We start from the raw sequence: 27,967 nt of genomic DNA on the forward strand, positions 1-27,967 counted from the left end.
TTTAAGATTAAAATGGTTTCTTATTGCTAAACGAAATGAACAAGAGCAAATCGGATTATTTACAAGTTTAATTGTTTTACAACTGAAGTAAGTAATGAAATGCTAAATTTGAACCACGTTTAGTAGTGTTCGCCTTTTTTCTCAATAGACAAAAGGGAAAATAATGCACAGTATTTTTCTAAAACTGATTTTTGCAAGATAAAAACACCCGTTATTGTTTAGTTTGATATACTATGCATGCCTAAAAACAATCACTCGTATACGCTGTGTAAAAGTTTTTGTCACGTCAAAGACATTTTAATATAAGACAATAATCTAAATTTCAGCTGATAAGTTCATTTGTAATTTCTATATACTTGTTAATTTTTGGTATAAAATATATATGTTTGGTGACATATGTATGTCAGTTATAACTGTATAAATTGTGATGTGTGGAAATATTGTTGCACAAATGATTAAAGATCTGCTCTAAATATGTGCATGGTACGCCTGTGGAACCTTTATTTTGAAAGATCTTCCCGGATGTAGTTGCTGATCATTTAGTCCAAGCTTTATTCCAACTCTCTCATCAGCAGAACATTTCAAAGACGGAGGCAGTCCCTGCTGCTGCAGAGCGCTATGGCGACATATTAAAAAACCGTAAACTTATCCAGGTAAGAAATATGCATATATAAATATATTTTTATATTTTTGCAGGGTTGAAGTGTGACAGTCGGCTACGGCTTGTGTCATTTATAGCTGCATTGCATCTACTGTTGTTGAGAGGAGCCTCTGGTGATATGATACCCTCTTTACTCTATGACAGAAGTCCCTAAACTCAGTGTGCTATGTGAATGTAACCTGAACCACTGCCAGTCTACACCTTGCCTCATTATATAAATGTTGCATTAAAACTCATATCCAGTTTGTCTGGGGGTGAAAAAAAAATCTATTGGTTACACAAATTTATAGCAGCTTTGGTGCAGAACTCGCAGTGGGTTCTGGATTTATCAGTGCAGGCTGCAGTAGAATGGGCCTTTTAAAGTAAAAAGAAAAAGCTTGTCTCAGGGGAGAGCTGCGTTTCCTCTGATTTATTCTAGAGAGCAGCTGGTGCTAGATCAGGTCAGAGCTACTGACCTCCATCTCAATGCAGACTCCCCTCCCTGATAAGTGAGCTCTGTCCACGGTTCTGAACTCAAATCAGCTAACGAACTGAAAGTACAAACATCAGCTTGATGCTGTAGCAGTACAGGCCTATTTCTGTTAGATTGATCAATAAGCATTAGGTTACTGGTTGAAGTTGGTTCAGAAAGGCAAAATAATGAAGTAGAGTTGCTGAATTTCTCCAAATATTAAACAAAAAACAGAAAATGAAAAAAAGAAAAATAAAGTCATCTGAATTTAAAAAAAAAAAAGAAGTGATGTAAAATTGAGTTGAATTTGATCTGCTTGTCTTTATTTTTCTTGTCAGGCTTTTGTTTTTGTCAATCCGGATCTATGTCTTGTGACAATGTTTTATCTCAGGGGAATATCACGGTTTATGCTTTGTAAGTGACTCTTTGCATACAGATTTCATTAAAAAAAAATAAAATGAAGCAAAAAGGGATAATTATTCTACAAGTAGTTCACAAAAGAACCTCCTGACTTCTGACATAGGAAGTGTAGGCGCCGTTGTCTTTCATGGAATGGACTGAGCAGTGGGTTGGACTGAGTGGTTAAAATAAAGACTTCTATAAATAGTAACAAATGCGCAACAGGGCGGTTATGATGATGCGCCCTGGGTTGGGCTCCAGCACCTCCTGATCAAAGGTCGGAAAGGTCCTGGCTCATAATCCTGGTTCAGTGCTCAGTCAGGCCACATTTCCTCTCTGATCTGATTGAATTTACATTTTTTTAACCATAAACATGCCTGAGGAGCAGGTGTAATTCCAAAATGGCTCCTTCAGAGTCATTGTGCTGAGTCAAGCTGAGTGTTTTTGACTGATACAGTATTATCTTCCTGCTTTTAGATATGAGGGTTTGAATCTGTTTCATCATCACTGGTTGCTCTGACTTTAAAGAAAATTTTACAGATAATAAAATAACCGATACTTCTTCACACATTTGTCAAGCTTAACTATGAATCTGGACTGGAGATGAAGGTTTTTATCGTTGTGACGATGTCTATCCAAGGATTTACTCACTGAACCTCCCTAACAATGCTACAAATATTATAAATAATTTACTCTATTTGGATTTTCTGCCATCTGTTCTAGAGTTCTTTTATTGTGAAAAAAGTATTTAAACTAATTTCTAAAGTCATTAAAACAAACTGATGAGAAAGTGAGCTATTTTTATTGAGTGCCTCTAGAGGAATATCTGGGGTTTTATGTGTTTTATTCAAGGGTGGATTCCTCAATGGGTTTAATTTGCTCTTTACTTATGAGTGATTTTAAATGAGTGCCAGTAAGTGGATTAATCCACTTGAAAAATTAGTGACACTCATCTGATTTGCAGCTTTCAGTTCCACTCCTTATTTTGGATGATAGATGAAGTGTCACTGCTAATGGGATTCATTAGAACAAATCTTAACTTGTCTTTCAGCTCCATCCTTCTCGCTGTATAACTAATTGTGGGTACGCTGGTCCCACTGGGTTTAGACAACACTTTGCAAGCTGTTTCATTCGTATTTACAAGCTTGGCACATCACATCTGGTGCTTTTTGTTTTCAGCCATTGTTAGACGACTGAAAGGATTCAGCTCAGATAGCTTACTCTTTTTTTCCCCCCACATTATTCACACATTCATACATTAAAGGTTTTTCCGTCTCTGTCTGGCTAATAATCAATATAATTTCCATTCTGTCTGATTCTGAGAATCACCACAATGCTGAAGGACAGAAGAGCGGGTTTGGTATGTGTTTTACAACCTGCCTTGTGTTATTTATTGACTAACAAGATCATTTACATTTAAATTTGAACTTTTTCAGCAGCTCTCACTGAGAGGTTAGGGCGCTTGGTGTGCAGGGCTCTGACTTTGCCTCAAATTGTGACGTGATTGGAGCTCGAGATAAGATAGGCAAGATGGGAAACTGAGAGGTTGCTTTTTCTACAAAGTCTGCATTCTTTATCAAATCCATATTAAAATTGTTTTTGTTAGCTTAGCTGACTGTAATTTTTATTATCATGACAATGCATATATTGAGCCGGGCAAGAAGCCCCGCACAGCACAGGCTGAACATATCAATCAATCAATCAATCAAATTTTATTTGTATAGCACATTTCAGCAGCAAGGCATTTCAAAGTGCTTTACATAATTAAAATAAAAACAGAAATAATCAGTGAGAAAGAGAGAGATTTAAAAAAAAAAAAAATGACATCATATAATATACTATAATATACTCAGTTTAATGTTTTAGCTTAAATTGTCGGTAAGAAGCACCACCTCTAATATAAATGTTTCTTTCATTTTCTAATTCTAAATTATAACATGTTAATTCATTATAAATAATTATAATAAAAAATCTGTGTGTAATTCAAACTTTGGTAATGTTCTTTAACACAAACAGCTACTTTGTATTTGTTTCCTATTAACTCTATGTGGCAGATCAATGTTACTGGTATCAAATTTTTAAAAAGAATTACCCTTTTAACAAATCCAAAATCTTCCATTGTACTGTTTCTATTGTTCAAAGTCTTTTCAATGGGATGTCAGAGAAAGTGCTTGGGTTTTCAGCATCTCTACAAAACATTAAGTTCAGCAGCTGTCCCTTCTCCACCTGTTGCTGCTCAGTCAAGCAGAAAGATAATGATTGTTGGTGAATTACAGGCATTTTTACTAAAATAACAGATTATATATATATATATATATATATATATATATATATATATATATATATATATATATATATATATATATATATATAAACAATCAGTATTTTGGCATAGAACTCCTCTAAGAAAACATAATTTGTATTTATGATACTGACCATCAATCGTGTCCCTCAAAAATATACACCGCTCACACATTATAACTGTAGATCTACAGTCTAAGTGCATCAATAAGGAGAAGCAGTGAAGCAGTAGTGGTCTCAGGTGTATGTTTGTTAGAGATGATACATTCCAGAGACCATCTCACTGTTAAAGAGGAACAGGAAGAGGCTCTTAGAGGTTACTGGCCGCTGATTGTCTTTGCTCTCCTGGGGATCCTGTACATCAGTTTTATAGGGTCAGTGAAAAAGCTCATAGCCAAACATTGGATCATAGAGAACCCCATGTTGTTATAGTGACTGTGTTTGCCAAACAGTGGGCTTTAATTTTTAATGTATGTGTTTGTGGGGTTTACAGTCGCAAACATTTTCACTGTGTATTAATGCTTTACTAGTTCTTGCAGTAGACCATAAAAAACAATCTTAGTCATATTTTTGCTTCAAATAATACTTTGAGATAAATGTTTTGTCCCAGTAATAACCACAAGCATACACTTTGTTGTAAAACAAGAAATTGATTTTCAAATTCATTTGCATTAAGCTGCCTTTGTAAATGAAGTAAGGTTTCTATTCTATGAATGACAGTGACTCTTTTTACACTTTTTTCTCTTAACTACTTGATACCTTTTAGACATTGTTTATTGCACACCAGTGTTATATATGAAAATACCAAGGATTTCAAGTAGATTCACTGACTTTTCATCTATGATCTGAAAACAAAATCTAGCTACAGAACAAAAGTATGGCAGGATATTGTAGATGATTTGAACCAGTGACGCTGCAGAGACTAATCTGATTTAATGATCATGGCTTTTTTTCTGCAGCACACATCGATGTGCTCCTAAGCCAGCTCTATTTCTCTGTTTGATGTGTGTGAAAGATGGCTTCACAAGGACCCTGTTTGGATGACAGTCAGGTGAAAAATATGCATAAAATGTTTTTTGTCAGACATCTAAGTGTTTGTATATCTTGCTTTTGTATATCAGTATTAAACACGGATGGAAATGATGCTTAGAGCCTTTTGGGAACATTATGAGTCATTCTTGTCACTTTGCTGATTGCCAGCAACCTGTGTAGTTTGCAATCACTTTACTACATCACGATGCACTTTTCTCTATGATGATCTTTTAGCCTGAGGAGTTTTCATTCATGAGAACAACAACAGAGGCTTTAATGTGTGTGTGTGTGTGTGTGTGTGTGTGTGTGTGTGTGTGTGTGTGTGTGTGTGTGTGTGCGTGTGTGTGTGCGTGTGCGTGTGTGTGTGCGTGTGTGTGTGTGTGAATGTGGGAGTGTTTACCTCTCAGGGCTTTTAGCAGCTGCACTGTCTCTGAATGAGTCACTTCCATTTTGGCCCACTCAGAGTTGTGCTCAGCTAATGCTGGGCTCATTCAGAGCCCAGAGTGTGTGCACACTTAGACTCCAGCAGCTAAATAACAGGCTTCAATAAATTCCCTCACCACTCTGCCACCACTCATTGATTACAAACAAACATGGATGCAAAGCAGCACCATGAGTATGTATTGATTCAATTCTTCAGACTATAATTTAAGAAAAAGATTTTGCTGCACTCACCAAATTATATTCACTACCACAAGTTTCCACATCTTATGTACAGTATGGGTTTTTTAAATGCATTCCTTAAGTGTATTTAATTACTATCCAGTACCAGTTGATATCATAGTAGTGTAATGCAAATATCACTTACATTTCCTAGTCCCAATCTGAAGAAAAAAAAAACAACCTTCTAAAACTTTTATCTGATCAAAATTTTTTGGGTTCTCTCTGTTCATTATAGGTTTTGGTGAAACGTCGACTGTCAGACACTGGATAACTTTTTTTCCCCCAAACAGCCAGACAGAATTTACAGAAAAACAGCATATGTTCACTTTTCAATCTCTCCCACGCCTGAAGTCTTCCCCCTGAAACAGTGTGAGGTGGGAACCAAGAACCACAAGGTGTTTCACTAATAATAAACCCTTACCTAAACTATACTTAACGTCCCAAAAAATAATTCACAAAGAGAATACTTGTAGTTAAGCATAAGAATACAGCTGTAAAAATTAAAAGTAAGCAAAATATTGACAGTAAATTAACCAAAGTTACAATAAAAGTATCCAAAATACTTTTGCTAGCCTTGCTTTTATGATCAATCAGTAATTACTTATATAAGGAGTAGAAGTGATTTAATCAAATGTATCTGAGAGTGAGACAGGGTTTTAGTAATATTTTAAAAAGAATGAAAAAGCTGTCTTTAGCAGCAGATATTATTAATTATGGCACTTAGCATGGCTAGCATTGCTAAAACCAGCTAAAATACGTGTACATCCTTACCTTATGTCCAGCAATTCTAAACTTAGCAAACTTTTCATAACCGAGAGAGAGAGAAACTTAGCTGTAGTATTCTTGTAATCTACTGAAGGATTATTTACTCTCTCTCTCTTAGCCTCAATGTCTTGAAAAGGAGATTTTTCTTTTTGAAAAGCTATTTACATTATTGTGGTTCCACCGACTTAATTTAAAACACTTCACTGATGTTGAACACAGTGAAATTTAACTCTCACGGTTACTGTATCCACATCAAACAGTATTATAGCAAAACTGATAGAAAAAATGACTCATTTTTGAATTTCTAACTGGCTTGTTAATAATCAGCTCTGATCAAGCTGGAAATTGACAGAATTTGTGCAATAGTCTTCTTCTTCTTTTTTGTAGAATTCACTCTACTTATTATTTTATTTGTTACACCAGTGATGTAACTTTGTAGCTTGATTCACTAAACATCAAACCAGAATTTATGCTTTATGGCATTATGTTTTTATGATTGGTGAGTTACCAACATTAGTGCAACATAATGACATTTGATTTGATTATTCAGATATGAGACCTAAGATCAACCTCACTGCAAAGTTCTAACACAATGTAGTCACCTTGGTATTACTGTTATTCATAGAACATCTAAATTCTCTTCTTGAATTAGGTTTAACAATGTTTTGACCAGCTCTAGTCTGTATACAACTAAATTGCTTCACCAAAGCAACAAAAAGGATCTTATAATAAAAAGAAAATCACAGCAGAAAGAAAAACAAACTGAATTTTGAGATTGCTTTTCAGGGTAGGGGAGACCTGCAGCGTTGGTCGTTGGCTGTAAATTACTTCCTGAGGTAATAGGATATAACAGTGGGGTCAAACGGTGTGAGCCCTGTAGGGAGAAACATGATTAGATGATACACAGATGGCTCATACTGGGAAGGAGATTGTCTGTCTGTGTGTATACACAGAATTTTTTGTGGGTTTTGTTATCACATAAAGTGGTTGAGGGAACCATCTTGATCAATGACTCAGCATGTGGTTATTGACTTTTTGTGCGGCCATCATTGCAATTGATGTAATTTATTTTTGCTGTTATTAAATTAAACTGTTGCCTAAATATTTTTCAGAAAGATATTTAAACATGTATTTTTAATGAATTTCTAAAGGAATAATGAAAAAAGAAAGGTTCACCTCAAACTTTCAAATTTCCACATCACAAATTCGTATTGATCTTTTGAAAGAAGCAAGTCTAGCTGATACCCTGATGCTGACTCTGTGTGTATTCCACACAATGGGCTTTATCTGACCACCCATGTGGTTATCTCCTTTATCTGCCCTTCCTGTCCATCTTAATCTCCGTCATAAACACAACTTTCCAAATCATCTCTGCGTGATGTTGAGGTTTATTTTTTAAGAATGACTGCATGTGTTCAAAGTCTCCACCTTTACACAGGAAGCTAATTATTGACGGGCTGATGTGCCCTCTAAAGGGAATGTCAAAGTTCTTTCTTTGCTTAGTGGGAGTATATAAAAGGCAGGTGAGACTGCTCGATGTGTCGGGTTTCTACGTGAGCAAAGCGTGAAGTTGTCAGTTTTCTCTGGGCGTCACTTTATCAAGGACTTTGCAGAAACAACACCCAATGGTCAGTAACTTCTCTGATCTGTGTTGATATATTTATATATTAATATAGGCAAGGGATGTTTAAATAATCGTTTAATAATTCAGGTTAAAATCAATAATTTTTTAACAGACCTTCATTTCTGCTTATGCAATTCAATGTGTCAGCTCTTCACTCTTTGATTAAATTCTGCACTTTTGTAACAGTGATAAAGAAAATTAAAAGTTTAGGTTTTAGAGGTTTTTCAGTCCGTCCTGAAATGCTTTGAGAAAGGTGGATGGTTACATCGCACAGTGGTCACCATATTTCCCCAGGACAGTTATTATTGTTGTACAGGAAACTTTTCCTTACATTGTGTGGTGGGAGACAGCAGAGGGTGACAGAATAAGTCAGAAAAAGATACAAAAAATATTTTCTGTAAACCTGAATTAGCTTATTGTGAGTAAAGTAAGCACTTTGTGTATTACCAGGTGTCATTCTTTGAAGATGCAATTGGTTTTTATAGACCTCAATAAAGGGACTTAGCAGAAAATTAATCTACAGATGCAGAATTTAAAAAGTTGGAGGCCATGTCCTTTTGTTTTGGAAAAATATTTTGAGTCAGATGGTTAAATATCATTGAGTGTTCAAACAAAAGAGTGATCCCAAACACATTTAAGTTAGATCAGAATACATAAAGCAGAAAAGCATTAGGCTTTTAGAAACGCCTTCCTTCAGCTCCTCTGAAAATATAAAGAGTCATGCTGAAAACCTGGTCAACTCCAGAAAACTAACTTTAAAAACTTCTACCTTTTGTGCCAAAAACGTATGATCAAATATCCAGTCAGAAGATCACTAGGCTTTATATTATTTTCTACTACATGTGTATTTAGGGGATACCCTATTAAGAAACTTAGAGAGAGCCAAATATACAGTATATATGGTGATTTATATATATGCTTCAGCCTGTACATAAACTTATGAGATTTGTGGGTTTATAGAAAATCTACACTAAATTCAAAAACACTTTCCCAGTTCTTGATTTTTTAAATGTAATTTTTATTTATTATAAGATCAGTTCATTCTGGAAAACGAATGACTCAAATAAATCATTCAAAGTCTCAAATTAATTTGACATTTCAGCTCATGATCATAGTATGTAAACTTCAGACCAGAGCTATACTTGTCACAGATTTCAGTACCTTCTAAAAAATAGTAATATAACTATATTTTGGGTACAATAAAGAGCTTCAGTGGGGAAAAAAACTTTGTTTGGGAAAACTTGTGTAGTATTTGATTAATCAATTGTTTTATTGTAAACATTTGTTGCTAGAATATGTCTACTTTATGAAGGATGTTTGCTTGCCCTCGGTGAATTGTGAACTAGTCTACTTACGCAACCACATGTACATTCATCATTAAGTGAAGACCTCATCGGTAATGAGGCTTTAAGCCATGACTTCACAGAAAACCCTGAAAGCTGATTGGACTGCATATAAAAGCCCATGCACCAAGTTGTTGTTGTGTGTAATTGAAGCAGGTCTTGCTATCAATTTTAGTATCTTTATGCGAGATGATGAGATCATTTAACACATTGATAAAATGATAAGTGAGCTTTGCCCACTGATTTGTAGAAATAAAACTTACCAAACAATTATTACATAATTTTCCGTTGTGTCAAACATTCCAATTAAACACACAAGCAATTTTTTTCTGAATTATTTGGCTCAAGAGCAGATGTACAGAAACAACAACAGCTTGTTGCAGCTGCAGACGTGGAAAATATCTACTGATGAGGCATAAATGCTTGACTGGGAACCAGAATTTTCTGGAACTCATAGACACAAAGATTAAACACAAAGATTAAATTTTTAATATATAATTTGGGTCTTATGTTTTTGTTTTTGCTGATCGACTAGACATTGAATGTGTCTTTTCAGGGCTGTAGAAGGAGAAAACATGATCATGTGTGTCAATTATTGATGACATGAATTAAAGAGGACGAGAAGTTCAGTTGGAAGGTTGTCTTGTTATGACAAGCTGTTTTTCAGTGTGTTTGAATTGTAATATAATGTGAAAGTCTTTCAATTTTGTCTATCGTAACTACCATTCATACAGTCCTACACATTTGCATGCCAACAAATAGCGTGGCAGACTCACTATGTGTTTGTCACGCTCGCTATGTGTTTGCATAAAACAGCAGAACTGTTTAGTCAGATGAAATGACTCAGATACACATCTGTCCTGGTTTTCACCAACATTGAAATTGTCTTAGATCTACTTTATTGGGTCAGTTCATTTGTTTCTGTGACTTGTCTTTGACATTAGACTGCATCAAACCTTAAAGAGTTTTAGCCCATGAGTCCGGTTTGCTATCACCTCTATCTGTTTACACAGCACTGCAAATTATTGATGAATGTGGCTCTAAATATAGGCCTTAAATACGATGAGGGCAGCAGCACAAAGTTTGTCCGAAGGGGAAAGGAAAAGCTCGATTGGAATAATACAGCCAAGAAGTGTGTGTTCAGGGGAGGGTGGTTGTGTGTGTGGGGGTGTGTGTGTGTGTGTGTGTGTGTGTGTGTGTGTGTGTGTGTGTGTGTGTGTGTGTGTGTGTGTGTGTGTGTGTGTGTGTGTGTGTGTGTGTGCGTGTGTGTGTGTGAGAGAGAGAGGGAGAATGTTTTAAGGGGTATAAATCACCGATTGATCTCTGGCCAATTAACAGGCAGGTCAAACAGAATATAAAGCAAGAGGTATATTGCTTTGCATGTTGCTTGCATTTCTATTGAGGCCCTGAGGGGTGAGTTGGTAGGACTGTAAAACATAAAATTTAACTTCTATGATGTCTCCGAGTCATGGGTGTTCAGCAGGGGAAATTTAAAAAAGGGACCGTGGCACTTTAATTTATAGAGGTTGAGCGAAATGTTGTAAAAACATTTTTAAAAAATCGTAGATTTTGAGTCTCAGTCTGGCCTGGTAGGTGGAGTTTATATGTTGTGAACTTGTTGTCGTTATAGCTTCACTTTTGCTTTAAACATGTATTTTATTTTTGTCTCCAGAGCTGGTAACTGCATTTGTGTCCTGAATTCCATCTCAATCTGTGTCTCAGTTTGGTATAAGTAAACAGGAGAGGGGGTGAACAGGTTTGGTTGCAGTGTGAAAGCGAACCGCACCAGCTGAAAATCTAACAAATGTTGCAATTTTGGTCCCCAATCAAACCGAGTCTGCAGGAATATTAGATGCGAAATGATCCCAACTAGTGGCCAAAATAAGTCAAGAAATGCAAACATACATGTGCGCGTTTTTCTTTTTTTTTTTACACTATACCTCTTTCCTAGGACAAAGTGCAGAAAAAAGGGCTGTGCAGAGGTTTTGTGTAGGTGGAGAACAACAGAGGAAGTCTTTGAATGCAGTAGAAAATCAAGCGGCCTGTCTATCTTCCGCTCCACCTGTCCTCCCCACTGAACTGGACAGTCAGCAGAGACTGAAGGCCGTCTTTGCTCCTCTTGTCAGGCTGTGATTCATGTCAGCCTGGTTGGCAGAACAATCAGCCAACAGAGGCACAGCGCTCCTTAAAAGCTGCCAAAGCTGCGGATCAGTCTCGTTGAGCATAGTATGTTTTTGCTCTAAATGGCAACAGAAGTTAATTATTTATCATTTTATAGCTTTTATGTCAACATCGCTGACATGCTCACTGGTCACGAGGAAATTCCAAAGAGCTTAGGTATTGCATGTATTTATTCTGAAATTGTGATAATATTGCTTGGGTTTGATAATTGCTGCATTTTATTGATAGTGTTAACCCAGTTCTCTTTATCAATAACAATCATGTTATCTTTGGTGTTCCACAGTTTGTCTCAAGATGTTCAAATTGTCAGATGCTTCCTGTGAAATATTTTACTACCAAATTCTAAGATATCGTAAACAGAGATTGTAAGTTTCTGTTTTTGTGTTTCGGTTTTAGAATTAATTGGCAAATGGTAAAATGGCTTAAATCATGTTATGAAATATAAACTTAAAACTACAGTTTAACTTTTTATTCTTTGGAGGAGTTTTTAAAATGGCACAGAACAGAAAAAATGCTCTAAGGTTTTTAAATCAGTTATGCTCCTATATCTCCTGTGATGTAAATCAGTTCAGACACAGTCACCTTTCATTTTGCTACATATTTTTTAAAAGTTTTGGCAGAAGATAGTTGATTTTCTTTTATTCTTCTCTGGATTATGATGTGTGCCGCTTTTAAAGATGGATTACCTGCTTTAGGTTTGGTGAAAAATCATGTTAAATGTTAATTATTCCTATAAAAGTGAAGCTGCAACGCTGCGTGTTCACTCTGTTGATTGAGTGCCTCGTGCGCCCACACCAAACCTTCTGCGGTGCCACCACATAGCAGCCGCACACCTACCCCACCCCCCTCTTATCTTTGCCCCTGCTCTGGTCCCAGCCATTAAAACACAAGGATTACTGCTCAGTTGGTGGGAACACAGACACATGTAAACTTTACACAGAACTCCAGGCTGAAAGACGAGAAGACACAGACCTATTTCCCCCGCTCTGGATGCACCACTGAGACGACTGGCAGCACCGAGCAAAGATCAGCCGACAGGAGGGGTGGCAGTGAAGAGCAGGACTGCCTGCTAGAGGAGCCCACGTGCTTCTTTTCCCCCTCTCTCGCTGCACCCTAAGCTGCTGTTCATGGAGGACTGGAGGTAGGCTTTTGTTGCTGTTGTGGGGGGCTGTGTGCCCCTGTTCTCGGGGCGTCTTTGCTGCTTTTGTGCTGGGGTTTTCCTCACTTAGACGCGTCGATGCAGCTGGCTTGCAGTGATGGGGGTCATCTGAGCGCTTGCATTACATGGATGCTCTTGCTTGTTTGTGAATGCCATGGATGCTGAGCAGTAACTGCTGTCTACTTTTAGAAGAAAAGGAATGAGTAAGTGGAAGTGGTGTGATGGTAGCCAAATGTTAAAGGATGCTGCTTGGATTTGAGTTTTTGAATGTTTTGTTTTTTTCAACATGTTTGGGGTTTCTCACTAAATTCTGTATTATATTGTTAAATTCAGTTTATTGCCTTTGTGTTTGGAGAAGCAAGTCAGTGATTGTTTTCATATTCTGCAATCTGCCTTTAAAATAAGCCAAGGCTGAACAAAAGCCCCCCGCTCAGCATGTAGCTAATGGCTCAACCAAGCATAATAAACACCCACTTCTTAAGCTCACTCTCTGCAGAGCTTCGCTGCAGAAAAAAAACATTTATTCTTTCCTTGAAACTGTTGGTTTAGAAGGGAAATCTCTCCCAATTTAAGAAGATTTTATGTTGTTCTTGGGAAACAACTTCCTTGTTTCAACTCTGCGTTTCATTGTGAACTGTGTTGTTCCATCCTCTGGTCCATGGTTGACCCAAATACTCGCACAGCTCTCTCCCCTCCCCCTGACCTCAGATCAAAACAAATCACCGCTGCTTCCTTTTCTATTGTTTCACATATGCCTCTTCTGTATCAAACCGGTTTTTACAGTAACAGTTTTTAATTTCAGATATTTTTAATTCTACCTTTTTATTATCAGACACAAACAGGAGTTGGAATCCACCAGTTTTCTAAAAAGCTGCTGAGAGGAGATTTCCTTGGACAAAGAAACCTAAAGAATAAATGTGTGGCTGCCACTTAAAGTCACAATGTCTGAGAAACAACAGCAAGAAACTGCTTCACTTTATTTTAGGGGATGTTTATTTTGAGCTGGACACGTTAGACAATGCTAATTGATCTGTTTGTTATAAAGTATTAAAATATTCACAACTAAGACCTAATTTTTTAATCATGTGAAATTAAGTGTTGCTTTTATTTCCATGCTTCATGCTGTTTATTGGTATTTCTGTTCTGTTGAGTATGCATACTAAACTAATACTAAAGGTTGGCTATCTGTGAACCAATCAACATGTAAAGAATTAAGCAGAATGTGCCAAAATTATTTGATAATCACAAAATGAAAGCTATTTTTCATAATATGGGCCTGAAAGTATTAATAATATAAATATACTGCCTCATTTTTTTAATCCCTGATTATCATTCATATATTTGGGGAGGAAGAAGCCCTCATAGCTTAGATGCCTAATGTCTGTCTCACTACACTGTCAAAATGTTGAAAGTAAAAGTTTATTCAGATTTATTAAGAGTGAACATAGTGTCCTAATAAGTAGATTGGTTTTCTTTTAAAGATTCCTCCTACTTCTTAGCTGTTTCACTTCTTAGTAACTCATGCTGTAACAGACATATTTACAGCATTGATCCTCTTATTTAGCTCTCAGCAAGAAAGTAAATAAGCTCATTTCTCAAAATGCCAAACTTTATATTTATCACGCAACATCTGCAATGTATCTCCGGACATGGTGGTCCTTCCTCGACATGTTAAAAGCCTGCAGCAGAAACGGCATCGATCAGCACGATTTCCAAAGAAATGCTTTTCCTGTCACATTATCTGTTTGTTGGTGTTTAGTATTCAGCAGAGGCTCCATGTAACCTGCCGTCTGCGCAGATGTAATGAAAGCAGCTTGTCTCCGTGTTGTTCTGTTTCATATTTTCCATCCAGTTCATTTGCATTTTCACTTTGCATTTTATTCTGATCTGTCTTATGCAGGTCATTATTTGTCTGTGTAGCATAATTATGATTTGCACCTTGTGCCTCAAATGCTTACTTTCATGTCTGAGATCTACAGTTTGTCATCTTACGTTACATAATGACTGGGATTCAAAAAATGTAGACAGCGTGTTGCATTTATTTTTGATGGTTTCATCTGCTACAGCTAAGTGGTCATCAGCTTCTAGCTCAGTTCTTCCATCTTTTTTGTGAAATTGACAAACATGTATTCACTACTACAGGTGCAATATTCATAATATGATAACTGTTTCGTTTGAAAAAACAACACAGTTAACTCCCTTTCATATCATAACACAAGTATCATTTTTTTCTATAATCTTTTAGTTCAGGTTTAGGTTTTGGCATAATGTGTGAAATAACGTGCTTATCAGCCATATAATCACTGTGACCATCATTGACTTCCTTTGCATTGATTCTTTGTAAATCTATATCACCTCAACATTACTAAACACCAACAAACAGATGATGTGACAGGATTTCACTTTGTATGTAGAGAAATTTGATGGTTAACATGTTAAATTATTATTCAAAAGTTTTAAAGAAACTCGTTTTTCCTTTCCATCTCACTCATCCAGGGTTAGGGCTCACATTTCTCTCATCTTCCCCAACAGTGCATGAGGAATACCACTCTGCTGCAGTCCCCTACATCCTGAAGCCACCCCGCCAAATCTGGGACCATGTCTGGAGGCTACGACGAGTACGCCAGCCAGGAGGAGGCCACGGACAGTTTCTGGGAGGTGAGGAAAAATAGGGCAGCAGCGTTTGACAGATTAAACCTGAGCTCAGCGTGACACTGCATTGTGATGAACTGCCAGCAGACCAACCTCCTCTGGGTTGGTGAGAAGAAATATGATGCGTTGTCTCGTTTATCCGCGTTGTGTAGATTCACAACTGTACATAAATCAGGCGTGTGCTCAACAGTAAACATAGCATCAGATTTATCATGAGTGTTGTGGCACGGATCTAAGAATTGCTCACACTTACTGAGCTGGTACAGCCACACTGATTGTCAACAAAGTGACAAACTATCGCATCCTGAGGCCATTATTTAAGAAGGAAATGAGTGAGCAACTAAATACATTCATTCAACTGCAACATCAGGAGGTTTTCATCCTGTGTCACTATCTTTGGCCTTCGCCACACTTGTTTTATTTTTCCCTTTATAGCTTCATTATTATTGCACCTCTGTACTTTTGAAGTGATAGTTTTCAGGTATTTTCTCCCTGTTTATAACTACTTCAATGTACTCCTTTGCCTCTGTGCTGACTTTTATCTACTTCTAAGGATTAAGGTCCTTGTAGTTGTCTGCAGTTGTAGATGCTTCACACTGTCAGTCTCTCATAGCTCAGAAAAGTTTCAGACAGGTTTCCTTTTCTTAGAAGAAAGATTTTATATACGCTGTAAAGTCTTTCAGGCAGATTACAAAACATCAAAAGCTGATGCAAAGCAGAGAGTTAATAAAACTGTGAATTAATGATGCAAGGAGGAAGTATAAGGGCTAAATGCACAATGTCATCTAGCAGTGAACAAAGAAAAGAAAAAAAAGATGAAAGAAATAAACTATCATAATTCTGAACAATAAAAATAGAGAACAGATGGAAGTGGAAAAAACAGATTCATTTAAGGATCCCTTCATATGGAATAAGGATTCTTAATAAAGAATTTTACAACAGTGGGTGTGGGTGGTCTTTACAAGGTATTGGACCCTTATTAGTCCTGCAAAATTAGCTGGCAAGTCATCAAGTAAAGTTCTGTAACTCTATTTGGACCACAGCTGCTATTCTGACTTCAGCCAAATTGATCTCAACAAGCTATTCACACCAATACAGCAGATACGTCACCAAACACAGGTTTGCTGCAAGTCAGAATCGAACATGTAAGAGACTAGTGCACACATGTCCAAATTGCACATACATTTAGATGTGCTGGTTGCTCGAAGAATGAATGAAACTTTGAGTTTTTCATGCTGCAGTTTTAATGCAAAATATATCTACATGTCCAGGAAAAAAGTCCTGGACATGTTTGACCAGTCAATTTTGTGCAGACTTTCAGGGGGGTCCTTTTCTAGTGAGGAGGGGATATATGTAACTGCAATAAAAAAGAATTAAGAGAACCAGAATATACATTTCCAACTAAAATAGTTGAAAATGTATATTTCCAACTATTTTATTCCAACTATTTTAGTTAGTAAAATACTAACTAAAATAGTTGGAAATGTATATTCATGACACAAAAAGGAGATTTGGAACATTTGAGTTGAAATTACAGTCAGTTTATCACAGCAGGGACTGTTTAATAGGTGAGACTGACTGTTCCTGCATAGCCCCATCTGGAATAACACGACAGATCATAGCACAAGTATTAATTGTTCTATAACCCTTTACTTCAGCAATTATGTAAAACTAAGTTACAAACAGTAGAAATGTTGTCTAGAAAGCAATTTTTAAAGGTAACTTTCTGAATAAAGAATAAACTGATTCTAATATCACGGAACGTATTGTTAAATAAAAATGTTACTATGTTGCGCCATTGGTGTCATGGTAATTTTGGTTTCTCTCACAACATTACATCAGCAACAATGTTTCTTCAACACAAAGAGTCCCATGTTATCTGAGCTACAAGTTCCCTGAAACACATCCATTATTCATGAGAGCTGGTGACTGATCACAGTGTGCAAAGCTGGAATAGATTTTCCTCTCCTCCAAGAACACAGCCTGCCAAGTTCCTTTACTCTCAGAGTAAACTCTACATTGAATAAAGATTCACAGCAGATGCTTTATTTCACATTTTTAGATTTAAAATGAAATCTCATCTTAGACTGAATTTTCTCCTCGGGTTATTTTGGTCTGTGCCTTCAGAAATCAGCAGGTGCGGGGAATATGTCTCCCTCCAGCACTCAGTCACTTCATCACAGTTTCTGCATCACAGCAAAGACGCTGCAGTAGCGCCTGGTGATTGCTGACTCTGCTGGCTGCTGCTGAGGCAAAGGTCTGGTGTGGAATACTATTATACGGCCTCAGCTGCTTCCTTTTAGTCCACACTTACTGTTTGTTGAAAGTCATTTACAGGGTCACTTGCAAGCAAACACTGCGTTTAAATGTTTTCCACTTTTCTCGGTCATAAAGGTGGAAAATAATGGCTGTAAATGGAGGCTTCAACCTCTCTTCTTTATCGAAGCAGCTTTGTGACTCTGGGGAGAACTATCAGCTCTCTGGGAGGTGGCTGCTCCTGTAGCTGTGGAGGGTTGTAAATTATATGACATTTAACCACCCCTTTCTTTTGATTGCGTAACTACTCACAGAGCAGCAGCAGCAGTGTCTTCCCTGCTGCTCCTCCTGCTGATTCAGTTCATCTCCCACAGGCTGCGAGGAGAAAAGAAGTGACATCTCACACAGTGAACTTTGGAAGAGTGAAATTACAATGCCTCTTAAGCAACCATCCAAAATCTGTAATTTACAAAACCAGGAACAATTTGTGTTATGAACATTTGTATGTAATTTACAAACACATAAAAAAAAGATAATAACATACGAATGAGACTTGCTTCACAATTTCTATATAGGCAGAAAATATTTTCTGAGGTTACAAAATTTCTGATACTCGATATTATAACCAAGCTAAAAAGTAACAATTTAAACGCCTTTAGTTGGATGCAGTTTGGAATTTGTGCAACTGGATGTCATTCACTTTTACGCACTGGGCCTTTAAAGTGATAATTTAGTTGTTTTTTTCAAGCAGCGTTTCTGTTACAAAGTCCAGAGATGCAGTTAGACAAATTCAGTTATATTAATTTCAAATTATTCCAATACAGTCCAATGAAAAGACTCATATTTACATTCCACACAGTCAAATTTGAACCTAAATATAATACAGTAAAATACTGAATTCTTTTAGCAACATTTTATTTTGAAGACAGCAGACAACTTGTGGAGCTTCAGTAAACATATTGCACTGGTGCTTCGTTTTGTATTTAAGGTTGGGAACTACAAGCGCACAGTGAAGCGCATCGATGATGGTAATCGACTCTGCAATGACCTAATGAACTGCATCCAGGAGCGTGCCAAAATCGAGAAAGGCTACGCACAGCAGCTCACTGATTGGTCCAAGAGATGGAGGCAGCTGGTTGATAAAGGTATAATAGCAATGACAATTGTTTTTCTATTAAGCTATTAGTTTGGGGTTTTTTTTGCCAAATAAATTTAGAACAGACATATTTGTACTAGAGTATATTTTAAAAAATATGACTTCAGGTCTTAATTCCTCCACCAGGTCCTCAGTATGGCTCGGTGGAGCAAGCCTGGATGGCAATGATGTCAGAGGCGGAAAAGGTGAGCGACCTCCACACAGAAATGAAGAACCACCTAATGAGTGAAGACTTTGAGAAGGTGAAGAACTGGCAGAAAGACTCGTACCACAAACAGATGATGGGAGGATTCAAGGAGACCAAAGAGGCAGACGAAGGCTTTAAGAAGGCCCAGAAACCCTGGGCCAAGAAGCTGAAAGAGGTGAGAGTGAAACTGATGACATTTTCTACTGTATTCTAGTCTTGAATCAGTCATGTTTAGAAAGGTTTTAAAATCCTATTTTTCAGGATGAACAAAATTTGTCTTAGAACTTCATGATAATGCTGTACTGTTCTAACCAGAGTCTGCCTTTGAAGACATTTTTACTGAGTGAAACTGACTAAATGTTGGACTTTTTCAACAACAGCACTTTACAGCGTCAGTGTGACAGATTTACTGCATAATTTATAAAGCTACTCAATTAATAAATCGCTTAATCATCTTAGTGTTTAAGTATTTGAGCTGATTATTAAATATTTCCTGATTAAACTCAGTCATTTATCAGTAATGGCAGTAATCTGCTTTTACATTTTTCCATATACCATATGTCAAGCATAAACCAAGGTCATTATTTGCTGCATGTCATTTATCTGGTTTCACGTTGGAAAACCATGTTTATGATATGCGATAATCCACTTAAATAGCACTTCTTACTTCTTAACGCAGATTCTCTGCTCAGGTTGTTTATGTTATCTTGTGTTGTCAGGTCGAGGTTGCTAAGAAGTCATACCACATGGCCTGCAAAGAGGAGAAGCTAGCCACCACCAGAGAGGCCAACACTAAGGGAGACGGCACGACGCAGGCAGAGCAGAAAAAGCTGCAGGACAAACTGGAAAAGTGCAAACAAGACTCACAGAAGGTGAGCTCATCAGCTGCAACGCCTATGGGCTCATCATTATGTAAATATTATGTCCTATAAAAACCGTAGACGCAAATGAGCTGCCATTCCATTTCAAAGTACCAGGGTTTGAGTCAGTGTGGTTTGGTTAATGAGTGACTGAATGCCACTCCTGCTCTTCTCTGAATCTTGTCTTTCCTTGAAGTGGACTCTGATCACTTTTTATTACTTGAATCATCAAACATCTGATTCATTTGCTGTCTCAGAAAAAAAAAAAAACTAAAACTCTTTAGATTAATGTGGTTTATGTGTGATTGGAGAGACAGAAGAAGAAGATGTCAGTAAAACACCAGTCATCCCAATCATTTTAGTAAAGACTTTACTAAAACTATTAAAAAAAAGAAAGAGTTCTAGATAGCAGTCATTTTAATCATACAGTTTTCTTTTTTCTTTTTTGGTCTGATGTAGACGAAGGAAAAGTATGAAAAGGCTCTGGATGAGCTGGATAAGTGCACCCCTCAGTACATTGAGAACATGGAGCAGGTGTTTAACCAGTGGCAGCAGTTTGAAGAGAAGAGGCTGAGCTTCCTGAGGGAGGTGCTGCTGGATGTCAAACGTCACCTCAACCTGACAGAGAACCAAAGGTGAGTCAGCGTGAGACAGAAAGAGAAAGACAACATCCAGACTCTGTGCTCACACCAAATCCTCGTTTTCTGTTCACAGTTATGTCACAATATACAGAGATCTTGAGCGGGTGATTACTGCAGCCAGCCCTGAAGAAGATCTGAAGTGGTTTGGTAGTATCCACGGCCCTGGCATGCACATGAACTGGCCAAAGTTTGAGGTGCCGTTGCTTATTTTTTCCTGTTCTCGAACATGTTTTTTTTATTATTATTTTTATGCTTTTTGGGTTTAATGTGAAGTACTTTGTGATTTTAACCAGAGCTCAGTGCTGTTTAAATGTAACTTTAATGTCTATGCGTAGTTACAACCATACTAAAATGACTTGCATAAACCATTAAAAGGAAGAAGTACACATCGGAAATGAAAAACTTATGCACAAAATTCATGTGAATTTTATATTTTATTTTACTTTACTGCAGTGTAGTTTTGCTTAGTGTGTTTATTTATGTGCACTTGATAAATACAGATCGACAACTAAAAAGTAATAAATTTTTCACCTTCATTCATTCAGTTTTTCTACTGCTCTGTTCACTGACTTTTTTTGCAGGAGTACAATCCAGATCTTATCCACACCATCTCTAAGAGAGAAAAGTCAAAGAAGTTTAACGATGAAGTCATGCTGACTAATATCAAGACACCAGGAAGCAACGTTCAAGCAGAAGACAGGGGAAGGTCTGATCTGATCTTTATCCTTTTTAGCTCATCCAGTTGATTTCACTCATCTCTTCCAGGCACCAGTTATGGTTCTCGTCTATAATAGTCAGCATTTTCCTTCATTATTACACAGTCATTCATTACCCAGCATAACAACACAATCGAAAACAATACACATATAGTGTCAACAATACCAGGACTCATCCAGGTGTTTGCCCTTCCTTTTAGCGTGAGCAGCTACGAGAAGAACCAGGCGTACTCGTCCAATGAGTGGTCAGATGATGAAGGGAAGGGCCTGAACTCGGGCAGCGACACCAACGGAGGGTCAAACCCTTTTTATGAAGAATCGGGCGAAGGCGTCAGAGTCAAAGCGCTGTACGACTATGAAGGCCAAGAGCAAGACGAGCTTAGCTTCAAAACAGGTGAGTGCTTTGAACAGGAAGTACAGTGTATCTGCATTTTCGTCTGTCAGCTTGAATGCACGTTTTTCTTCACAGCATCTGCAGGCCATATTTGCAATTTGGTCCAAATTTTTATTTCCTTTAGCATCCTATGGATAATTAATTATTGCGGTTTTTACGCTGTAGTTTTATGGGGTGTTTTGTTTTATTGTTTTCTTTTACAAATGCCCAATTCTAACTTAACATACACATAAACTGTGGTTAAACATTTTATTCAGAAAAGCAGATATTAAAGAGCTAGAAAATACACAGTAAATACACAGAGCTGAAAAAGTATTCATGCCCCTTTAACCTTGTTGTTGTTTTCACTCTAAAAGCACAAATCTCAAGTTAGTTTGTTTTGTTCACTTTGGGATATTAAAAATCATTCCAAGCTTTGAACCTCAAACAGCCTGTTTTTTTCATCATTTGACGAAGGAAATGGAAAGAGTTTGGACCATATTATCTGCCTAAGCTAACTAAATAACATTATTAATCACAGAAGCAGCCAAAACTCTCATGACAAACTCTAGAGGAGCTCCACTGCTCACGTGTGAGAATTGATCAATAAGCACAAAATCAATCTTCTTCCATCTTGACAAGTTGTGGGAAAGAAGAAGATATCATATGACAGGACCCAGAACTTTGGGTGAAAGTGAATACAGTCTTGTGAAATGTTCCAGAAGACTGTGTGAAGTCAAAAAGGGAGTCATTCAAAGTGTCTCCTGCTGACTTTATGCAATTTATTCAATATATTTAAAAATGTGGGATATTTTTCTTCTCTGTATAAACGCATTGAAGATCAGAGGATAATTCTTTTTTCTTTTTTTTTACTGTATTTTAATTTGAAGTTATTTTACTGCAGTAAAAGGTGAATTTATTTTAAGGATTTTTAACACATCTTTATGGGTGCCAGTAACTGTGGAGGAGGCTGATTTTAACCATCTGTTTGAAATAAATTGAGGTGAGATGTCATGGCAGCTTAGGTTTTGTAGCACAATTACTTTTCCAGTCACATCTCTTATGAACTGTCAGGTCTTCTCTAAAGACAGTTCCCTTTTTAGCACCATTTGTCATGCTGCGGGGACTCTACACTCATCGTTCTCATCCCTTTGCATCCTGATCACCCCATTTGTTCCTTTCTAACCTCCTCATTTAAAACTCTAACTCTTGTCATCACACTCTTTCAATCCAATTGTAGTTCACTTTTTTAACAGAGCACAACTTCACAACTTTTCAGAGCACCAAAAAAAACCCCTAAAATTAAACCATTAGTAATTCATATCAACTCACAAACTGTCCAGTTGACTACCAATGTTAATCAAGCCAATCCATCATTCTCCTTTGTTGCTTTCACCCTTCATTGTTTACCTCATCTCCCCCTTCTATCCATTCTTCTCTATTTTTGCTGTCCTTTTTTTTCCAGGTACCATCTAGGGGATGTCCTAAGTTGACCAGGTCATTTGGCCCATCCTGAGTCTCCTAGACAGCAATTACAAGACTCCCCAGATGAGCCTCAACCTTCAAACTCATCCATTATATCACCCTCTCTTCCATAAATCACTGACATAACTGCTTATTTCCACTTTATTTCTTATTATTGTGGCTGATGCCACCCAATGGCTCTAACAAAATATTAGCAATGTTAGAAATTTTACCAAAACCATTTAAAATGCAATAAATGCAATCTTTATGGTTTTTAAAATTTCTTGAATTTTAGAATAATAAAAGCATTTTAAACTCTTGTTTTGTAATGTGACATGTAGTTAAATCCAGATTTATCTACTTGATGCATTTTCATTGATAGGTTTGGTTCGATGCATGCACGCTATGACTAGGTTGTTTCCATGTTTCACTGTATTGGACTGTAAAGCTGAGACCTCAACATAATTATAATTGCAACAAGAAAAAATATTAAAAAAAAAATTTTTAAATAGAAAAGCACAGAAATCCAAAAATACACTGAGGTAGATAGTTTAGACTCTCAGGGTGGGTAGCTTCATATTTATTCACCAGGATAAAAGTCAAAGAAATGTAATCAGCAATGATAGTAGGAGGAAACACTGTGAATGTGGAGCAGTTGGTACCTTGTGTTGACATTTCTGGGCTGCAAAAAGATTCTTTGACTGTAGTGAACGGTGGCTAAATTTGATGCTGTGATCCAACAAACCTAGTTCTGTGCCAGTCTTGGGTTTATCCCTGTTTGTCTGCATCATCTCAAAGTTTAATTGTGTGATCCAGATCCTGCAGCCATGTTTCATTAAAAATAATATTCACCGCTGTCCCGATGTATCCTTCATGTTTTAAATTCACCAAACAGTTTATGTAAAAAATGTCTGCTGCTGTCTGTCAGTCCCTGAAAGCTATAAGTTACAGTGGATAACTTGAAAGAAACCCATGTAAGAGTAGTCCAACTCTTAGAGTAAGAAGGCCAGAAATACATTTCTAGAGTGATATTTACGCATCCAGACAGCAGTTACAACACAGAAACAAGCTGGAAGTCAGAGAAACCAGTTTGAGCCTGAACCACACATACTTTTATCAATAAGAGGATCGAATTATCTCAACTCAGACTCCAGAACAAAATGTGACAAAGACATGCAGTCTTACCATATTTTCCATGGCGGAACTATCCATTTTCTGCAGGGAGTGTTAATAAGCATATCCAGACAGGATGCAAACATACACAACAGCATATGTTTATGATCTGCAGTCTTGAGGGGAAAAGTGCAATAATTCAATACATTAAAAAATATGTGATAACATATGTGGTTACTTTATATGTAGTAATGTGACATCGTACTACTGCTAAATCAGTATTTCAGGCTTTATATAATGATTTCATTGTAGCCATTGGAAAAAAAAAATTTTTCTCAGAATTTTTTTTTTCTTAGAATCAGAATTGTTTCAATTATTTATGCAGCATCAGGTAAATCTAGTCTTAAAACTCAGATCTTCCAAACCAATTTGTCACTCCTTTAATGTGGATAAAGTGGAGATTTACAAATCCTGCAACTAAGAAGAAGCCGTTATGTGATTATTTTTTTATAACAGCAACATAATTTACATACACCTGATGTTTCTTTTATATTTTTGGATTTTGACATAAATTGACAAAAAATCACCATACCGAGAAAAAAGTCAGAATTTTTTATTTTCAGTGGCCATAACCCTCTTCCATATTTTAGATGTAGTTCTTTTTCTTAACAATTTTTTTGACAAGATATTTATTTGTTACATTATGTCCCTTTTGCGCATCAATAACGTCTGCAGAGCTCAATATTACTTTAAATGTCATCAACAAATTTGGAGAAGTCGAAATAACTTTCACACAAATATCCACATGAAAGGAAAATACGCCAGGCAAACATAAAACTCGAAAGATGCTACAAATCTTCCCGATTTGGAAAATTGGTGGCAACTTCCTTTCATGTCCTTGTGGTCAGCTGCAAAAAACAAGAAGGAGGCGTTTCATTAAATCCCCCTCCCACTTTCTGTCCCTTTTTATCAATCAAGGTGATTTGCTGATGAAGCTGGAAGACGAGGACGATCAGGGCTGGTGTAAAGGTCGCCTGGATAACGGCCAGCTCGGTCTTTACCCTGCCAATTATGTGGAGCCGATCTAAACGTCCCCAGCCGAGGACGCTCAAAATCCGGACTGAACTGTCCACTCACGCCCGCACATTGCCAGAGACTTCAAAGCAAACCTTTCTTTTCCCGAAAAGGAGCAGCAAGCTGTCGTCATCGTAAAGAGGATTGCTCAAACTCACATCACCTCCAGTTCCAACAACTGAAGCGACACGTTGTTGTCTCTGAGTTTGCTGTCAGCCGTGATGCTCTTCTCTCATGAGAAATCGAATAAGGCGCCGGGGTATCAAGAATGAGCTGTGCATTTATGTATTTTAATCTCTTTTTTTTACCATCTGGATGCTTGTACAGTTTGTTTCTTTATAAAATACACTGTTTTCTTCCTTAGTATTTACACTACGTTTAGCATTTTTGGAAGTGTATGTGCGTTTCATCTTGTAAAGTTCAATTGGAGAATTTAAACCACTTTCAAAACTGCATGGCCTGCAAAATGTTAGGTTTGCTTAAAATTGGCTTTCAGGCTCACACAAATGTAACAAAATGCCTCCCAGCGAGCAGAGGGCCAGGAACAAGACAAACATACCACAACTGTCTAAACACTTCATTTTTTTAGTTTGTCGCAGAATCATGTGTGAAGTCCTGCATACAAACTGAAGGCACCAGTGTTAAGCTTGTGATTTAATCAGTCAAAAGTGGAACTGACCTTTGACCCTTGAAATAAAGTAAGCGGACTTTTTCGATGTCAAATAACTGTTACTATTGCTGGATAAGTAGGCTTGGTTATTTTGAATAATCACGCTTACAAACAAAACACATAAAACAGTTAAACTTAATCGTGGATCAACTGCTTTTAATTATAGTTCTGTTGAAAAGTTCTTATGCACTCACCATGGGCATGAACAAGGATGTGATGCACAAGTTTGAATTTATTCCAACATTGGGGCAAAATTATACATATAAGCTCAAGTATGTACATACACTACCAGTAACATTTGGTTAAATATCCCATAAAAAGTTGGTCTTTACAGATATCAACAAGCTTGTGGCGTAATCTGACTGGATGTTTGACTATTCTTATTATTAAAGTTTGCTTAAAACTGTTTGGTTTTTTGTTGTAGACCCAGCTTTTAATTATAGTTCATAGAATTTTAGTGGGGTTGAAATGACAACCTGCCAGCCTGCTTCATTTATCCTGTTTGAATTCCCAATTTGGTCTATAAATTTTGACCATCTTTCAGAGTCAAATAATAATATTGACATGGAATAAAATTTGGATCTGACCAAAGATTAAGGGATTAAGATTAACCTTAAATGCAGGAATTTTTGGAATAGTAAAAGTCATGCTTTCAACTTCCATCCAATTTGTTCACCTTCCTTCCTCAGATCAGTATCGGTGTGTGTGTGTGTGTGTGTGCGTGTGGGTGTGTGCGTGGGTGTGTGTGTGTGTTGGAGCTTGTATTTGTAATTCTGACCTGTGCATTAGGATAATTGAAAATGAATTCAACAAAATTTGTGCACCAAGTTCTTGTTTTTTATTCAGTGAATTACTTATGACATCATGCCCATTGTGAGAAAATGCAAACCTTCCATCAGCTCGGGATAAGTTACTACCTGGAGTGTATAAAAGAACAAAACCCACCGTGTAACCTCATTGAGAAGGTGCTCTACCAAGAACACTGATTCAGCAGAATTGTGCTGCTCGTTTCACAGCTTGTTGCTGCATTTCTCTATTAAAGATAACAGAAACTCACAGTTAATCTCAACAGAGATTTTCTCGTTTGAAATGGAGTTCTCTATCAAAAGCATTTTTTTTAATGCAACGCTCCACTTTTCCCATTCACTGCGACAATGTGCCTAACTTCTCTATCACCTTTTATTTACTCTCTTCTCTTTCTGTGTTGATAATGCAGCCTCCGTGATCACAAGCTGCCTTGTAAACATCAACTCGTAGATATTTTATATGGAGATTAGCCACATTTACTAACCAGTTTTATAATTTATTTGTTCCTGTAATCAGTGTGGATTGTTTATTTTGAGCGAACGTCGGTGACTCGCAGCTCTTACCCCCTGTGATTTTGTGCATGCTGATGCGCCCACACGCTGTTTACTGAACTGATCCGGCGCATGGTTTTGATTAGTTTCCATCTACTTATTGGCTGAGGCTCAAGTTAATTAAAGCCCCATGTTGTGCTAATGTTTGTTTCTTTCTTATATTTTATCTTCAGTCAGGAAATTCAGCATATGTAGCAGTGCTGTATAAGAGGCTGGTTTCATTGCTGCACATGTCGGTGCAGATTCCTGTTTGGTCTGGGTGGCAGGCTGCTGTTTCTCACGCAGACAGGAAAAGCTGCAGAGTTAGAAGCAGAAAGAGGATCCGTCTGAAATATTGATGAGACACCAGACTTATCTGCTTTGAGAGCAAAAATTATTTTTTCACACAAACCCCCCGAAAGTGACACATCTGTTGTGTTAATGCCTCTGTATGCTTCTTTTTCGTACCTGCCTCTGTATGGTGTTAGCGCTCGATTCAGAGAGGTGAAAGGCCTCTCCAGAGACTCTCTGCCACCAGTGACAGAGAGCTTACCTCTTCTGAATCTGACTCCAGCTCATCTAGATCAGTTTACATCGACATAAGGTCTCACTGAAGAACATGTAGATGGAAAAGCTTCCACATCTCAACTGTCATACCTGTGTCTTTGTCTGTATTTGAAACAGGATGGGATTGTTTACGTCAACTGTGAAGCTCCTGGAAGCCAGTAGATGACAACTTTTTCTCTTGTGCTTTATTCTGCATCTTCAAAGGAAACTTTTAGACAACTAGAGGGCTTTCTCTGTACTTTTAGCATAGTGCTGTAATTTCCAAACTGTAGTGCCTGTTCTGCATAAATAATAAAAAAAATATTTCATCTGAAGTTTGAGA

The 27,967-nt window shown here is 37.2% G+C and overlaps 1 protein-coding gene across 5 annotated transcripts; it reads left to right on the top strand.

Annotated features, from left to right (window-relative positions):
- Positions 1–529: 529 nt before the first annotated feature.
- pacsin1b (protein kinase C and casein kinase substrate in neurons 1b) lies at positions 530–27,959 on the top strand. 5 transcript variants are annotated; one of them, XM_008409026.3, is made up of 10 exons: positions 530–653; positions 15,112–15,237; positions 18,476–18,632; positions 18,770–19,005; positions 19,550–19,702; positions 20,150–20,325; positions 20,405–20,525; positions 20,913–21,037; positions 21,248–21,441; positions 24,976–27,959. In XM_008409026.3, the coding sequence occupies exons 2-10, from the start codon at positions 15,178–15,180 to the stop codon at positions 25,083–25,085; spliced, it is 1,332 nt and encodes a 443-aa protein (XP_008407248.1). In that variant the 5' UTR covers positions 530–653; positions 15,112–15,177; the 3' UTR covers positions 25,086–27,959. The 5 variants fall into 5 exon arrangements, with proteins under 5 accessions (XP_008407248.1, XP_008407253.1, XP_008407252.1 ...); XM_008409031.3 differs by lacking the exon at positions 24,976–27,959 and adding an exon at positions 22,886–23,740; XM_008409030.3 differs by lacking the exon at positions 530–653 and adding an exon at positions 7,881–7,900.
- The last annotated feature ends 8 nt before the right edge of the window (positions 27,960–27,967 follow it).

The sequence above is a fragment of the Poecilia reticulata genome, chromosome 5, assembly GCF_904066995.2.
Source record: "Poecilia reticulata chromosome 5, P_reticulata-male-v2, whole genome shotgun sequence".
In the NCBI taxonomy this organism is placed as follows: Eukaryota; Metazoa; Chordata; class Actinopteri; order Cyprinodontiformes; family Poeciliidae; genus Poecilia; species Poecilia reticulata.

Coding starts and splice junctions, on each gene's coding strand:
- pacsin1b (XM_008409026.3), top strand. CDS start 15,178: ATGTCTGGAGGCTACGACGAGTACGCCAGCCAGGAGGAGGCCACGGAC. Junction 15,238..18,475: donor CCACGGACAGTTTCTGGGAG/GTGAGGAAAAAT, acceptor TTTGTATTTAAG/GTTGGGAACTACAAGCGCAC. Junction 21,038..21,247: donor CAAGCAGAAGACAGGGGAAG/GTCTGATCTGAT, acceptor CCTTCCTTTTAG/CGTGAGCAGCTACGAGAAGA.